Below are 16,180 nucleotides of genomic sequence, written 5' to 3' on the forward strand. Positions count from 1 at the left end.
ACGGCTGTAACACAGACCCATCCGCCGCCGCCCCGCTCACCGCAATTCATTTATCCCAAATAGAGAGGCGGCCATTTTGTAATGGCTTCATTCATCAATGACGGAATCCAGGAGGAGGAACGTTACTTTGTTCCCCGAGAGAAAGGAATGAAAAGGAAAAGAGGCGAAGGACAAACAGATGGAAGAACAGTCTGGAAGTGGATACAGAAACATTTCTTCCTGTTTTAAAGAATGGGCCGATGAGGAAAAGCTTCCTTTTTGCTGCTCTTTTTCCTTTTTCTTTCTTTTTGTTGACATTCTTCAACTTCTGCTTACTTTGATTTAAAATAAATCATTCTTTACATTTCCTTTCCTTAGAGCCTTAGTTTCTGCAGAAGTACAATGCACTCAACAAAGAATGAAGATGTTTGAAATACAGACTTTATCAAACATACATAAGGCAGGATTTCACCTGTAAGATGCATACCATGCATTTATGAGATAAAGATCTCGTTGAATGCAGCTCCCACAATCCCAAGGACACAATAATAATCTCATAATTACAAGACAAACATCCCCGGATCAAAAGATAAAGTCCTCGGAGCTCTTTGTGGATCATTTTCTCATCATTTCTAAATCGTTTTCTCTATAATTACAAGATACAGATATAGGGCCCTAGTTTCGTAGACTAGGCGTAGTCAGCGTGCAGCGCACGTGCACCATGCCTACGGGGTGTGTCCGCCTGGACTTTGCAAGTTTCGTGCAAAGCGCAGGCAAGCGCAGGCACGCCTCCCGTCACTCCCACCCGCGTAAATGGGAAAGAGGGAGGAGAAGAAGGCGTGAGTGGGAGACGAGGAGGAGAAAAGGCGTGGACTGGGATTAACACAGCCAATTCAGATCTTCACCAATCAAATGAGCTCCTCTCCTCACCTTTAATGCGTCAGGGGAGGTTCAGTGCAAGTTCCGTCACTTGACAACCCGATGACAGAAGCAGCGCCGCCGCTCCCACCACGCGCATCACGTGCTGTGCGTGCATATCATAATAATAACAATGCCGATATTATAAAAAACAGGAGAGAGAGAGGGAGATGTTTTGGTCCGAGAGGCTGAGTTTCCGTTACGCGTGCCCATCCGCCTTTGATCTGACGTCAGATGTGACGGGACAATCTATATAGATATAAATTCACGTGTTGATTCAATTAGTTGCATTAAATAGTGTTTGTTGTGATTGTTTATTGCATTTAAATGTGCCTGGAACTGTGGAAACCTGCCTGTGAGGTCTCGGTTACGTGTGCGCACTGCACGCCGGTCAGCCAAACCTGCCACTCTGCCAGCTGTAATTCGCCTTGAATGAATGGACTTTATTTGCGCCTTACGCCAAGAGTAGACCAGGTTGGAGCTGGCGGGCTTTCGGCGAAGTCTCTGCGAGACTTTTTGCCACGAAACTTCTGCTACGCCAAGCTGAATCTGTGACGCCTCCCCCTGCTGCGTCGCCACACCCATCTTGGCGCAGGCGATCCACCAAACTGCCAAACTGACCGTGCGCAAGGCTGCGCGGGTCGAAACTTGCATTACGACGGCTCCGCCACCCTGCGCCGCCCTGCGCTGCGCCACGAAACTAGGGCCCTTAATTGTTAAACCCTAATGTAATTATTTGACACGGATATCATTATCAACTTTTCTACAGCATACTTTAATTATTAATATCAAATCATTTTGAACGCATAAATATGAGAAAAAAAACATTTTCTGTAATAATAATAATTCAGGAATAATTTTTGACTTTTTCAAATGTATTTATTTATTTATTGGTGTGTATATCATTATCTTATAAACCTGATCGGTGTGTATATCATTAACTTATGAGCCCGATTGGTGTGTATATTATTATCTTATAAACCTGTTTGGTGTGTATATAATAAACTTATAAACCTGTTTGGTGTGTATATAAATAACTCATAAACCTGAATTGTGTGTATATCATTAACTTATAAACCTGATTGGTGTGTATATAATAAACTTAGAAACCTGTTTGGTGTGTATATAAATAACTCGTAAACCTGATAGGTGTGTATATAATCTCATAATTACAAGACAAACATCCCCGGATCAAAAGATAAAGTCCTCGGAGCTCTTTGTGGATCATTTTCTCATCATTTCTAAATCGTTTTCTCTATAATTACAAGATACAGATATAGGGCCCTAGTTTCGTAGACTAGGCGTAGTCAGCGTGCAGCGCATGTGCGCCACGCCTACGGGGTGTGTCCGCCTGGACTTTGCAAGTTTCGTGCAATGCGCAGGCAAGCGCAGGCACGCCTCCCGTCACTCCCACCCGCGCAAGTGGGAAAGAGGGAGGAGAAGAAGGCGTGAGTGGGAGACGAGGAGGAGACGAGGCGTGGACTGGGATTAACACAGCCGATTCAGATCTTCACCAATCAAATGAGCTCCTCTCCTCACCTTTAATGCGTTAGGGGAGGTTCAGTGCAAGTTCCGTCACTTGACAACCCGATGACAGAAGCAGCGCCGCCGCTCCCACCACACGCATCACGCGCTGTGCGTGCATATCATAATAATAACAATGCCGATATTATAAAAAACAGGAGAGAGAGAGGGAGATGTTTTGGTCCGAGAGGCTGAGTTTCCATTACGCGTGCCTATCCGCCTTTGATCTGACGTCAGATGTGACGGGACAATCTATATAGATATAAATTCACGTGTTTTTATTTACCATCATGTTTTCATGTCCTCTCTTTTATCTGAGGCCAGAACAGAAGTCCTCCTGAATGTCCCAAAGTCCCTGAACACACCACCACTTCTCTGCCCTTTTCATTTCGTCTCTACCTGATGAGAAACACAAAGATCTTGTTTGCTTATTTTACTACACAGAGCTTTGTGGCCTTTTTTTCAAATCTGATAGTGATAATGTCTGAAACAAAGCAGCAGCAGGTTCTATTCTGGCATCTTTTCATTAGACTTATCAGGGGCGGTGAATCAAAAGCATCTGCGGTGCCGGACTCGCACTACATTATGAGGAGTCACAGATGAGAGCACGTCGGAGCTCTCTCTGGTGGATTGCAGTAGCAGCACAACTAAAAGACTTCAGATACAATCTGACATAAACAACATGCAGCTGAAAGGTCACTGAGATTTAGTTAAGACTTCCTGAACTATCACAATTTCATAATATCACAAAAGCTGGTTTATTTTTAAAGATGTTGGGGTTGTAGCAGGAGCAGATTTGGTTATCAACAGTTAACTATCAATATCAATATGATTATCGGTATTAATAATTATATTTAATATATTATCATGATATAATCATGAATAAACGGGGCACCACCCTGGGATCAGGGAAAAGATAACCTAAAACTGTATTCAGTCTCAATATAAAGGTTTTATACTCACATGCCAATCATCGTGATCATTGGCATAGGAGTACAAAACCAATCGAACAATTAAAAGGCGTGAAATTCAAGCACTAGCCTTCACAACCTGCTGTTATCCAGTGACATATACACAACAAGCACAAGAGACCGCTAGTTATAACATAATAAGATTTATTAAAATCAGTAATAATGATCACAATCAATAACACTGCAATTAACAAAGCCTTATTACCTAACTAACTAACACACAAAGCTAAGCTTAAACAAAGGGAGATACACACGTGGAGTGTGTGTGTGCGTATGTGTGTGCGTGCGTGTGCGTGTGTGTGCGTGTGCGTGCGTGTCGAGAGAGAGAGAGGGAGAGAGAGAGGGAGAGATGGCTATGGGCGGCCACCAGATGGAACTATTCCTCGCAGCGTTCAGGGGCGGAGCCACTGGCGTCCATGGAGTAGCGAGAGAGAGAGAGAGAGAGAGAGATAGCCATATGTAGCCACCAGATGTAGCTATGTCCCTAGCGTCCGCCGGGAACAGCTGGTTTAGGACACGTGTGTGCGGCGTGTATGTGTGTGTGTGTTAGCGGGACACGAACAAAGAGAGAGAAAATGCGCGAGCGATATTCCGAGGCCCAGAAGCCGGGCCACTATCACACGGGCTCGCGTGAATGAACTGGCGTTTATTCCGCGAGACCGGTCTTTTAACTGATAGTAGAGGCTTTCTGAGCTCGCGAATATGGCGGAGGTTAGTCGAAAACACTGTTACAGAAATCAACCCAGCTGCGTGGGTACACGATCAGCATTCACAAACAGCAGCACATGAACAAACGGACTCGGCGGTCCGCGATCAGAACTTAAAACACATTAACAAGAATTACAAGCATGTCCTACACTATCGAATCTCTGCTTCTGCCCAGACAAATAGCCTCTTACTTTTGTCGATGTGAGATGCGTCGATGTGAGGGTTTCCGTCCCGTGCGGCGATGGCGTTCCTTGACGCCGGCAACGGACAGTAGTTAGTGGGGCGCTCTTTCAGCGCCGGATCCAATTGGTTGAAGAAAACCGTTAGTTATTCTTCCTTCTGCAGGAACAATCGCGTGGCTCGGCGATTTAGTCAGCTGATTTCAGACAAAGACGGGTCGAGTTATCCATTCTGCTGGCAGCTGGGACGAAGAAAGTTTTTCTTCTTACCGCGGGGAACGGGAGAGTCACGCTGTCGCGGTGGTCTCCTCGGGATCCAAAATGATAAACAAAAGAAAAATAAAACGAGTAGAGAAAAAGAGGGGAAAGCAGTCTGTTGCTCGTCCAGCGAGTTTGGGGGAAAGACTGCGGCCTAGGACAAAGGGAAACGCTGCAGACGTAATCTTCACCTCCTGGCGTAAAGCGAGTTACTTTGGAGAGAGGAAGTTTTCTGGTGGCCGCGGGATTTATAGCTCACGGCTGGTCCGGGGGACCCCCTGGAGTCCCATGCAGTGGCCATCCAATAGAGCGCCAGTTGTGTGACGTCAGATCTCGCGACCAGGTGGAGGTGACACTAAAATGGTGGTTGTAGTTTTTTATCTCCTTTGTCCCATTGTCTGGCCGCATTGTGTAGGCTTTGTAGGCCGCATTCTGTAGTCCTAACGGTTAGGTCCCAACAAAGATGAGATACTGTTATCATCACAGACATGAAATACATAGTGAAATACAGATATGAGTGTGCTACAGATATCTACACTAGAAAATAAAAATGGAAAAAAAAGTTACAAATTGAGTGGGGGTCCAAATGATGCATCAATAAAAATATGTTGTACCAGTTACACTGTTCCAAGTGAGGAGCTATCAATAAACCTTCACCTGAAATGGAGTATTTTGAATTTTTGATTAGGCGTGACTGCTTTTGTTAGCAATTATTAGGATAAACAAAAAACTTCCAATGTTCAGGCCATTTAATGCCAATGATATAATAATGATGTACACCCATTAAAAGAACAATGTACTTTTTGTTAATGTATACAGACATTACAATTAAAATGTTTTTTTTAAATATATTTGAAATAATATTCTAATTAAGTAAAACATGAATAAAAAACACAACAATAAAGCAATGAATAGAATTGACTCTTTCGCTCTCGGTATCCGACGAGAGCAAACTGTGATGAGTGAGTGATGTCCAAGTGTGTGTTTATTCTCATTCTCATCATGTTGGCTAAAATGTGGACGTTCTTATGGAAACAAACACACATGTAAACACAACCGACATGATGAAAGTCAGCCAAAATGACAAATATTTTATATTTCTCTACTTGCAGCTTTATTGCTATTATATGTTTGTATTCTTTCACACTTTGTATTGCAAACACTGCACAACAATTTTCCATCCGGAATAATAAAGTACGGTCTCATCTTACAGGCCCTATGAAACTTGTTTGTCTTTCTTGACTTGTCTAAAGTTTGTATTTTACCTGAATAACACCCATATTTCTCCCCCAAGAGCCTGAAATCACAACAGAATACAAAAACGGACATAAATACCAGCATGCCGCTCTGTAAAGGTCACAGAGACTCAGGTGAAGGATAAAGTTTGCACTTCGCTACAAGTCTCTCCGCTGATTTGCCTGAATCTAATTCTTGCTCCAAAAGGGAGAAAATGACAAAATGAGGTCACGCAGTGATTTACAGGTAGTCACATAAAAGCTGGACATTAATCCATCCTGCAGTAGGTACCGCTGGGTGAAAATATCACTGTTAAAACTGTTGAATATGGTTTGGGACAGTCTGTCATACTTGTAATAGTCCTCAAGGGAACCGATGCTGAACATATGTGAAGTTCTTTTTGACTGAAGCTTCGTAGATAAGAAAGCAGCATGCCAGACTGCAGAGGTGGAGCAGAGCACCTGTCTGTGGAAATCACAGGAGAGCCTGTAAACTCCCTGCAGAGCACGAGTCCCTCCAGCTGCTGTCCTCGTCTCCAGATGGCAGATGCAGAGACAGAAAGGGAGGGTGGAGACGGCCGGTGATGAAAGCCAGTGCAATGCTGGATCCCGTCCCTGTCAGGGCTTTGACTTCATGAACCTCACAGTCCTGGGGCCTCATTTATAAAGCTTGCGTACGCACAAAACGGGGCTGGAAACGTGCGTACGCCACTTTCCACGCAAAGGTTGTGATCTATAAAAACCAAACTTGACGGGAAAGTGTGTGTACTCGTAAGCAAACTCTGAGGCATGCGTACCGGTACGCATATTCTGGAGACTGGAGGGGAATCAGCGACACAGATGTCAGATTGTAGGAAGTAAACGTGAGAAGAACTATTATAGTTTTGATGACTCGCACACATTTAATTTCACTCCATTTCATACGTTAGATCGTATCATGAGGAACTCAACTTCATAAAAACCTTCTTTTAAAATCCAACCCGTATCTTAAATCAAAATAATTTATCGAAATATTTAATCAGCGCTGTCACCGCAGGAGGAGGAGGAGGAGACGGCCCGACTGCATGTAATACAGGATACAATAAATATCCTCCATTAGATCACTGCAGGGAATAATATTTTATTCCCCAAGTTTTAATCTAATATTTTAAGTTTGCTTATTTTAGTAGTTTATACTGATTTTATTCTATCCTATTAGCTTTTTATCTAGTTTTTAGCTATTTATTTTATTACTGCTATCTTGTTCCATTTTACATTATTTTGTCTCTTTTACCGTCGACTGACGGGAACCAGAGTCCCTCATGGTGTGGATGGCCTTTCACTCACCGATGTCTCAGTGCCGAGCCATGTCTCTACAGTTTTAGCCAATGCAGTGCGTGGGGGTGTGTGTGTGTGTGCGTGTGTGTGCGTGGTGTCCATACCTGAGTTGTGTGCATGTTAGTGTGAGTGTGCGAGTGTGTTCCGGGTGGGGGGGTCGGGTCTTTCTTTCTGTTGTTGTTGTTTTTATTGTTGTTGTTGCGTTGTTTTTATTTTCTAAATTTGTATTTTCTGTACGGCACTTTGTGTTGCATTCCCTGTATGAAAGGTGCCTTATAAATAAATAAAATTGAATTGAATTGAATTGAATAACTAAATAGTCTCCTTATTTACTGTGCATATGTCATCAACACACATACATACAGCCATTAAACCATCGTATACTTGTTACACTTTATCCTCGTTTTTAAACCACCAGAGCGCAGAGGAAATGCGCTATAATGAGTGCCACGCTCGTGCGCGCTCAGTCGTGGAGCGTGGAGAGCGCAACTTTACCGAACTTCAGGAGGCAGAATCTACCACCCGGCAAAGGTGGTAGAGTCCCCAGCATGATGAGCCACGGCCCCCTGCCCGACTGGAGGGGTATCAACAGGGCGCAAGAATCCGTGAGGATGTCATGCTGCGTTTGTAAGATAAGGAAGACAACAATGTTCATTTTAAACGTATTATTTTATTAATCACAGTGCGCGTTTGCCGTAGTTCATCTGCAACGTTGTTGATGGCGGTGATTGTGTCTCGCTGAAGTTGCAGGACGGCATCAGTGAGCACCCGACCCCTTGATGTGCCATGCGCCCGGGGTGCACTGCTGCTTGCGCCGGACCCGGACGCTATGCCGAGGGCCCGTCACCCTCCTCACGTTACCCTCCTCTGAGCCCAACGCTGCAGACTCTGGAAGGACAGAAACGATTTAACGTTTTGTTTTATATACAATAAAAGTTTAAAATCGGTTCACCCTTATCCCTCTGGTCTCAGTCGCGTCTGTGTCTCCCTCCTTTTCAGACACAATCCCCGTCAAAGTCACATCAAAGTCAAACTTCCTCAAATACTCAAGCGATACATTAAATACATGTTGGTAAAGGAGCAAAAAGAAATTTACCTTCAGATCAGACCACTTTTTCGTAAGTTCTGCCACCGTCCGCTCGGTCCAGCTGACGCCGTTGACTGCAGCAGCAATGTGTTGCCACTCGCACTGCTTCTTTTTATTCGTGATCCCGCTGCTGTGGCCACTAAATTATATTATTGTCCGGGCCTCCACCTCCCCAACAAGTGTCTCTTCTCCGTTTCTGAAAAGTTACGTTGATTCACCACACGGAAACGATTGCATGCCGGCTCATTAATATAGTAAAATGAGGGCGTGTACAGGGCGGGATTCAGGTACGCACACTTGTAGGTGATCTGTGATTTATAAAGGAAACATTGCGTACAGCTTGCGTGCGCACAGTTTTATAAATTTGATTTTTTTTTGGTGCACGCAAACTTTGGCTTTTTGGCGTACGTACACTTTTAGTAAGGATCCTACACACAGTTTTATAAATGAGGACCCAGATGAAGAGATGTGGAGGATTTGGAGGGGAAGCTGCAGATAACTTTGTGTTTAATTTCCTTTATAAACAACTTTAGCATCAAGCTGTGAACTGACCTTCATCCTCAGGGAAGATTCTGCACACGTGCAACATCTTACTCACTAAATCCCTTAAATACCCCTAATTCATTCTTAATTTAGCCTGGAACACACAGACGTGTCGTCTGAGGGGAGACATTGCGGGTGAACGGAGTCAAAATTGTAGCCAATAGATATCGACGTGAAACTTCCCCAGTTGATTACTTAGATTGAGATAATATTTTTTTAATTACAAGTACAGAGGGACTTTTTTATATCACTTTGTATCATTACATAAATCAGATTTGTTTTTGAATAAAATGTTTTATAAATCAAGCTGATATATGAACAAACATCTCTGTAAAAACCGTCAGAATGAAGATAGGCATGAAATTGAAGTTTGGTGGATTTAATGGATTGAGTATATGGGGAGACAGGAGAGCCAGTATGCGCAGTATGAATGAGTGGCTCAACAAGACACTGCTGTTTGTTTCCGGTTTCCAGCTGACAGGCGACATGTTGGTCCCTCACCATAACAACCCTAAACAACACTGACATTTTTGTGTCAAACAAAAAACAATGGATTTGATTTTGTCATTCGTTTAAAGGGCTTGTTGTCAGTGGAAGTGTCTTACCGTCGACGCAGGCCGGTCTGGCTCGGGTCGTCCCGGCGATCTGTCCCTTCCTGCAGGCGCAGCGGGCCGTCTGCCGGGCGATGGTCCTTCTCGGCTGGCTGCTGTCTCGGTCCAGGGTGACGATCTCACAGGTCCCCGCCGCCAGCTGACCTGAGGATCGGACTAAACAGTTATTCATTCACTCAAAACATCAGTAAACGTCTTCCTTTTGTTTTATTTTATTTTCTGTTGAGCTCACTTTTTAGCTCACATTTACAGCTGGTGATTAAGACAGACAAGATTAAAGAATGTAATACATAGAATTAAATACGCGTAGGACATTCCCATTCAAATCAGCATGGCAGTACGTTCAAAGAGACGGCCAACTGAGCGGGCAAGTTGAATTTCCAGAACAACTTAAGTAAGCAGTGGAGTAGTACAGTACGAAGTGTAGAAAGCCAGAATAAATTACAAACATTTCACAACTCATCACAATTACATGCCCTTGTCACAGCTAGGCATGCAGCGATACGAAAATAATTATCCCGATAATATTCAAAATATGCTTACAACTCTTAAAATGGAAATTAAACAAACTGGAAACACTTTACATTTTGAAAAAAACAATTTTTTGTGTGTGTGTGTCACAGATAAGATAGATCTTTTTTAGTGGAAAACAATCAAATAATCTTAAATCAGGTGATCATAAATCATAAAGTCTACCTTCATTCATTCATTCATCAGATGAATCACTGTCTCTTGTTTCCGCTCACTCAACCTCGTTTTCTGGCAGTGAATGCATTTCCAAAATGAAGGAATTTCTTCCTGTAGCTGGTGTATGAGAACGTTTTTTCTCCCCAAGAGGCAAATACTTTTACTTTTTTAAATCCCCTAATTAGTGTTGAAACTGCTGCTGTTTGAAAGTTCCAGTCTGGTTAAAGTTAAATCATGTTTATTCTATTTCTTCTGGAAAGACAGACTTTGGTTCAGTTCATGGATCATTGATGGAAGTTGATTCTGAGTTTGGGTAAATGAATGAACAGGCTTGTTTCTGTCTCCAGTCTCAGCCTCCACCAGCTCTAACATGACCATGTTCACGCTGCGACTGTGATAATAGTTTTCAAAGTGAGACTCCTTCTTCACAGAGAGCTTTAAACTAACAGTTCAGTGTTCTGACTGACAGCTGCTCAATGTCTGAACCGACTTGCAGCTGATCATTTCCCATCAGTCAGTCTGTTACTCAGCTCACCGCAGCCACACCCACTCATCTAATCATAGGAGAGGAATCCTGCTTTCTGATTGGCTGATAGGCATCCACATTCACAATTTTAACTCATGGATAGCACCATGAAACTTCCCCAGTAGACTTACAAGACAATTATTCATTCCCTATGAAGTTTTCTTTCTCCTTGGGGGACAATAAATCTAAAGAGTGCTAAGTTGCATGAATTTCCAGAAATTAAATCTGAACATTGGATGAATGGTTTCAGACATTTGGATCACTCAACAAATCAGAAAATATACTAAATTCTTTTTAAATCTATTTTTAAAATGTTTCAGGAATAAAATATATGTATATATATGTCAGACTATGAATGACAAACCCTTCAAGAGAAACCTTGAGAATATAGATGGGAATGAAACTGGACAGTTTGGTGGATGTCAGTGTTACTGATGTGGAGATGTCTGGCTCAGAGTCTAAGAAGAAGATGAAGAAAATGTCCTTAGATGAAGTTAAGAAAATGAAAAAGACAAAGAAGAAAATTGCATCAGAGCATGAAAAAATGATGCTTTGCCTGTGAAAACAAAACTAAACTAAAAGAAAAAACAAAGCAAACCCAAAGGCAGGCATATAGTGTCTCACCTGAAATGTTACATCTGTTCACCTAAAACATAAACCTCCTCTATGACCCTGAACAGCTTTTCTGTGATTCTACGACTTCCCAGAGAACCTCTGAAGCTCTACAAGCTAACATGTATTAACTCTGGTGCAGCGAGTGGAGAGGACTGACATTTGCTCGACATCTGGGCTGAAGAACATGGAATATGCTAAAGTCCAGAAAAAAAGTGACATTTATGCAGACATATAACTGCAGGAATGAATTGTACACACACTAGATCGGAGGGCAAGTGAAATGGGGTTTGACAGCAATGTTCAAAAATCTGTGATCTCCTGAGTTAGGGCTGAACGATTAATCGTTTTTTGACCGAAATTGCGATTTCAGACAACGCGATCATGTGATCGCCAAAGCTGCGGTTTTTGCAGCGCTCCTGACTCACCCAGGATCTGTTGTCAACTATTTTACACATGCCGTCTCCCGACCATCCTGCCAAGCTCACCAATCAGACTACTCGTGAACAGGTCACGCTAACCAATCAGTATTAACCTGCTCCGTATTTGTAATTAGTCAGAAATTACTTCAACTGGACCAGAAGCGGAGTTAGGGGATTTAATCCCCAAGAAAAACAGCACGTCCGTCATTTGGGAGTATTTCGGGTTTGAGGCTGCAGACGTGCACCAGAAACGGGTACTGTGCAAAACCTGTCGCGCTAAAGTTGCAACATCCAGCGGAAACACAACCAATATATACCGGTGATATAATCTCCCGCGAGAGGGTGCACTTCACGGCAGGGGTGCTGATTACGGCACAACACCGGCACTTGAAAAATCACCACAGACATTTGCATGACGCGTGCATGACGAAAAAGTCTGGTAAAAAGTCCGGTGACTATGATGATCAGGCCCACTGTAGCAAACAGACTACAATTACAGCATCTTTTGCCAGTGTAACTCCGTACGATAAGAGCAGCGGAAGACACCGGAAAGACGGATTTAAAAACCTCCTCCGCACGCTGGACAGATATACGATTCCCTCCCGCTCCGACCTCTAACAGGTTGCCGTCCCACAGCTATACGCGGAGTGTAAAGAAAAAGTGGTAACCAATAAATGAATGACCCACCTATTTTAATGTCTGACATATTTTTTAGAAGGGTCATTTTATTTCAATAACAGTTTTTGTATTTGATTTGCAATTAAATTATTACAGTTAAGGATTTTTGCACATTTTAAGACAGTCAAAGATGGCTCTTTTAGTTCATTTGTAATGACTGCCATTGGTCAAGGACTTTAAAGAATGAACATGCATGTTTCTTGTTAATAAATTCATTTGGAAGCAATTTTTAACTTTAGTCCTTGCATTAGAGTAATAGCATTCAATGTTTTAATGTTACTGTACATTGTGAATATTGCAATGAAGCTTGATTTGAAGGAAATCGTGAATCAAATCGAAATCGCAATATCTGTCAGAAAAATCGCAATTAGATCTTTTCCCAAAATCGTTCAGCCCTATCCTGAGTGTTGGCTCTTGAGACGAAAAAGTTAAATCCATTCACTTAATTTGTGCACACTGCAAAGAACCAGACTAGAAAGAAGCCAAAAGCGCCTTTAAAGGATCAACTTCCTCAAGGATCTTTGGCACCTTCTGAAGGAAGCCTGGAACCTTTTCAAGACCTCTTAAACCTCCTCGAAGACCTGTTCAAATCAGGTCATGGTATTAAATTTCATCAATTAAAGATAATAACTCCCCATAACTGTTTAGGCATTTAAAAACGTGTTAACCTCCTCAAGAATAGCAAACACCTCGAAAGGGACCTGTACGACCTCCCAGAGAAAATGTAATTAAAACTATAAATACATGTCTGTACATACTGTCAAATCTGTGGATTCATTATCTGGTGAGTTATAGTAAGTGTAGATGAAAGTAGTGGGCCAAACATGCCGCTACGGTCACGTGAAAAATAGTTATCCATTTTATATAAAAAATATGTCTCTATACTGACTGTCGTCAACTTAACCTTTAATAAATGAATGGAAGGAATCATTGCAGTCTGGAGGTCTCCATCATGCAAATGTCTACTGAGCTCAGGCGAGGCAGAGGATGGATGACGCAAGGATGAATGTTGGTAAATCAGAGGGGACAGAAGCTGTATTTGGTCGCCGTGGTGACAGCATAAGTCCCCCCCGCATGCTAATGAAGTGTCATCAATAGAGCCATGGAACGTCCACCTCTTCAGAAAGGACCAGGACCTCAGAGTCAGGGGAACAGAGGGAGCAGTTCTTCAGAAAGACAGGGCAGCGGGGTCAGAGCGGTAAAACAACATCAACAACACTTCATTTAGTCTTGGTGAGAGACACACACTACTAAAAAGGTTCGACAGACTGAAGCAGTGATGTGGATAGACACTCTCAAGGGACCACAGCGACTTGCAGGGTGATGGTCACTTAGCACTGATTGACTTTTAGCAGATCAGAATTGTCCTTGTAAAATAAATTCAAAACACAGAGAAACTCGAGTATGTTTTGATTTTCTATGCTCTTCTTAAACTCCAATTAGGTGTAACCTAAGAAACATGTGATCCAAATATCATCACTGTATTTAAAGTGTAAATTAAAGGATTTTTTTTACTGTTTATTTGAAAAGGATGAACATGTCAGCACTATAGACTGTTACTGTTTGAACTGTTTACCAAGAGCTTTCCTGCAGCGCCACCACCAGGACAATATATTTCACTTTTCCATCTCATACAGGTATACCAACTCAGGGCCAGATATACTAACACATTTGCGCCCACTTGAGGTGCAATCCGTTCGCGACTAGCACGTAAAAACACGTTGCGGTATTTACAAACAGGGGCACTTAAAAATAGCAGATCGCGTGCCACATGAGCGGAAAAAGGCAAGTATTGCTTTTAATCTGTGCTCGTGAAAATCAGGTCTAAACCAGGAAGCACCACACAAATCATACTTCATCGATCACGCGAACCAGAAATCATCGTTGCAGATTAACTTGATTCACATTGTTATGTTAAATTTGATTTTTGATGTCTCAGGTCTGGGTGTCTCAGGTCTGGATCTGCAGAGTGCGTCACTGCAGAGTGATTGTTCTTGCTGGTGGTGACATTATTTGGTTTCTGCTCTGGCTGTTCCATTAACACACAAACCAGTTATTGTATCTGCCCCTTATTTTGTCGCATTTTGCTGCACATTACTAGATATTAATTTCTGCTGGACCTGAACCGGTTCTCCTCGCCTGTGTCCTGTTGTACGCTACCGTTTCCTTGGTTCACGTTATGTGCTTTTTAGTGCTTTCTTTTTGTCGTGTCAAGATCCCTGTTACAAGCGGGCCCATTAATTGCTCTTTTAGAGGTGCGCTAATTACGCTGGAGGGTGGAAGATGCGCTGTTTGCCCGGTGGCTGTCAGGTTTGATAAATACAATGAAAAATGAGGAAGCACAGTGTGTGCTGTTTGCGAACTCGCAATGACAAATGCAGCACAAACTGCACCAGTCTTAGTAAATCTACCCCTCAGTCTCCTCAAATTGAAATTCCCACACAAAGAAACTGCATTGTGAATTATGTTTAAAGGGAAACAATTTGTTTGTTTGTTTATTTTCAAACTAGTCCACGGATGTCCGGAAATGGAGCAGGTCTGAATGGTGGACAAGTCCAAAAACACAGGGCTAAGAACTTATTAAAGGAGTCATAACCTGGTTTTATACGTATCCAGCCCCCCTTGGATCGCTTTGGATCAATTCGTAAAACTTATTAGAAAAAAAAAAAAAAATTTTAATCAAACATTGAGCTTGTTCTGACCCTTTTTCGTACCGCGATTTTATCACGCGAGATTACGCGCGAGGTTTTGACTGGTCCGGATGTGCATTGTATAATATGTAATGAGGCGCGCGTTGATTCGCCGCAGGAAGGACAGAGCCGGGGGGGCTTGCCTGCATGCAGACTCCAAAACATAATGGCGGCGCTTCGGCGATTTCAGGTAGCGGACGGGGGGGGGGTTGGGTGGTGAAAGAGGGGTGGGCTTATGCAAGTAGCCGCCACGGTGACGTCACCGAAGGCGCAGAATCAAAATCTCGTGCTTTAGGAATGCACACCCTTGTGTGCTATTCCTGTTCGGAAAAAGAGCAGAAGCGAAAAAACGGCGCCACTTTCAAACTCCAGCCTTTCAGGCAAGTTTCAACTGAGGTCAAACACAGATATGCATGTTTTAACAAGAGAAATTGCGATTTCCTGGTGATGACTCCTTTAAAGTAATCCAGTGATAGTTGTCTGTACATCCATGATGGATAAGCACCAGAGGTAATATACTGATGTCACTTATTGGTCCGATGCTGAGTCAAATAGCTGGTTAGGTATCGGTGACATTTGGACAATGTGATATTGGATACCATTATTTTAAGAAATAACAATTCAGTAATTTAATTTATTCATTCATTGTTACATTTGTTTTTCGAAATTTAGGAAAGCAATGTTTAAGTCGAGCCTGAGTCAAGTATTAATTTAACACCTCTATGGGATTGGTAGAGGGTGTCTGCCGATACCAAAAGTCCAGGTTTTGGCATACCTATAGTGGTGCCAGTCTGCGAAGAATTGTTACGTTATCTCAAAGTCAACTCATTACAGAGAAGGCCAGGTAATCTTTCATTACATACCAGTCTCCATTCTCTCTGAATGGCCTTTCCATTACCAGAGATTTCCTCTGTCTCCAACACAATTTGTGTCAAACAGTGTCTGCAGTGTTTACTGAAGTAGAGCTCAGCCTACATTTTTTAATCGCCATTCACTGCCATTCATGTTGAAAAGATGTGAAAACACACAATAAGAGATTATTAAATCACTGGGTTTACGTATTTCAACCTTCACCACGTTGTTGATGTTATCTTAAATGTCTGTATGATTCTAATTAAAGCCAAGCCATTAAAATGTGTATTGATATCAAATCACATCTGCAGGTTCTGGGTGCACTTGTTATTAATGTCCAGCTGCTTTCAGTTTACCTGAGTGGCCCGGGTGGATCCAGCTGG

General features: G+C 42.5%; 1 protein-coding gene across 1 annotated transcript in view; it reads right to left on the reverse strand.

The window, feature by feature from the left end:
• The window catches only part of LOC311019039 (chemokine-like protein TAFA-5), an 81,034-nt gene that overhangs the window by 26,915 nt on the left and 37,939 nt on the right, over positions 1 to 16,180 (reverse strand). Inside the window, exon 2 of the mRNA XM_084018205.1 lies at positions 9,325 to 9,474. Within this exon, the coding sequence (XP_083874331.1) occupies positions 9,325 to 9,474 (150 nt within the window). The remainder of the gene's footprint in view (positions 1 to 9,324; positions 9,475 to 16,180) is intronic.

Source organism: Eutrigla gurnardus (assembly GCF_963514095.1).
Source record: "Eutrigla gurnardus genome assembly, chromosome: 9".
Lineage (NCBI taxonomy): Eukaryota > Metazoa > Chordata > Actinopteri > Perciformes > Triglidae > Eutrigla > Eutrigla gurnardus.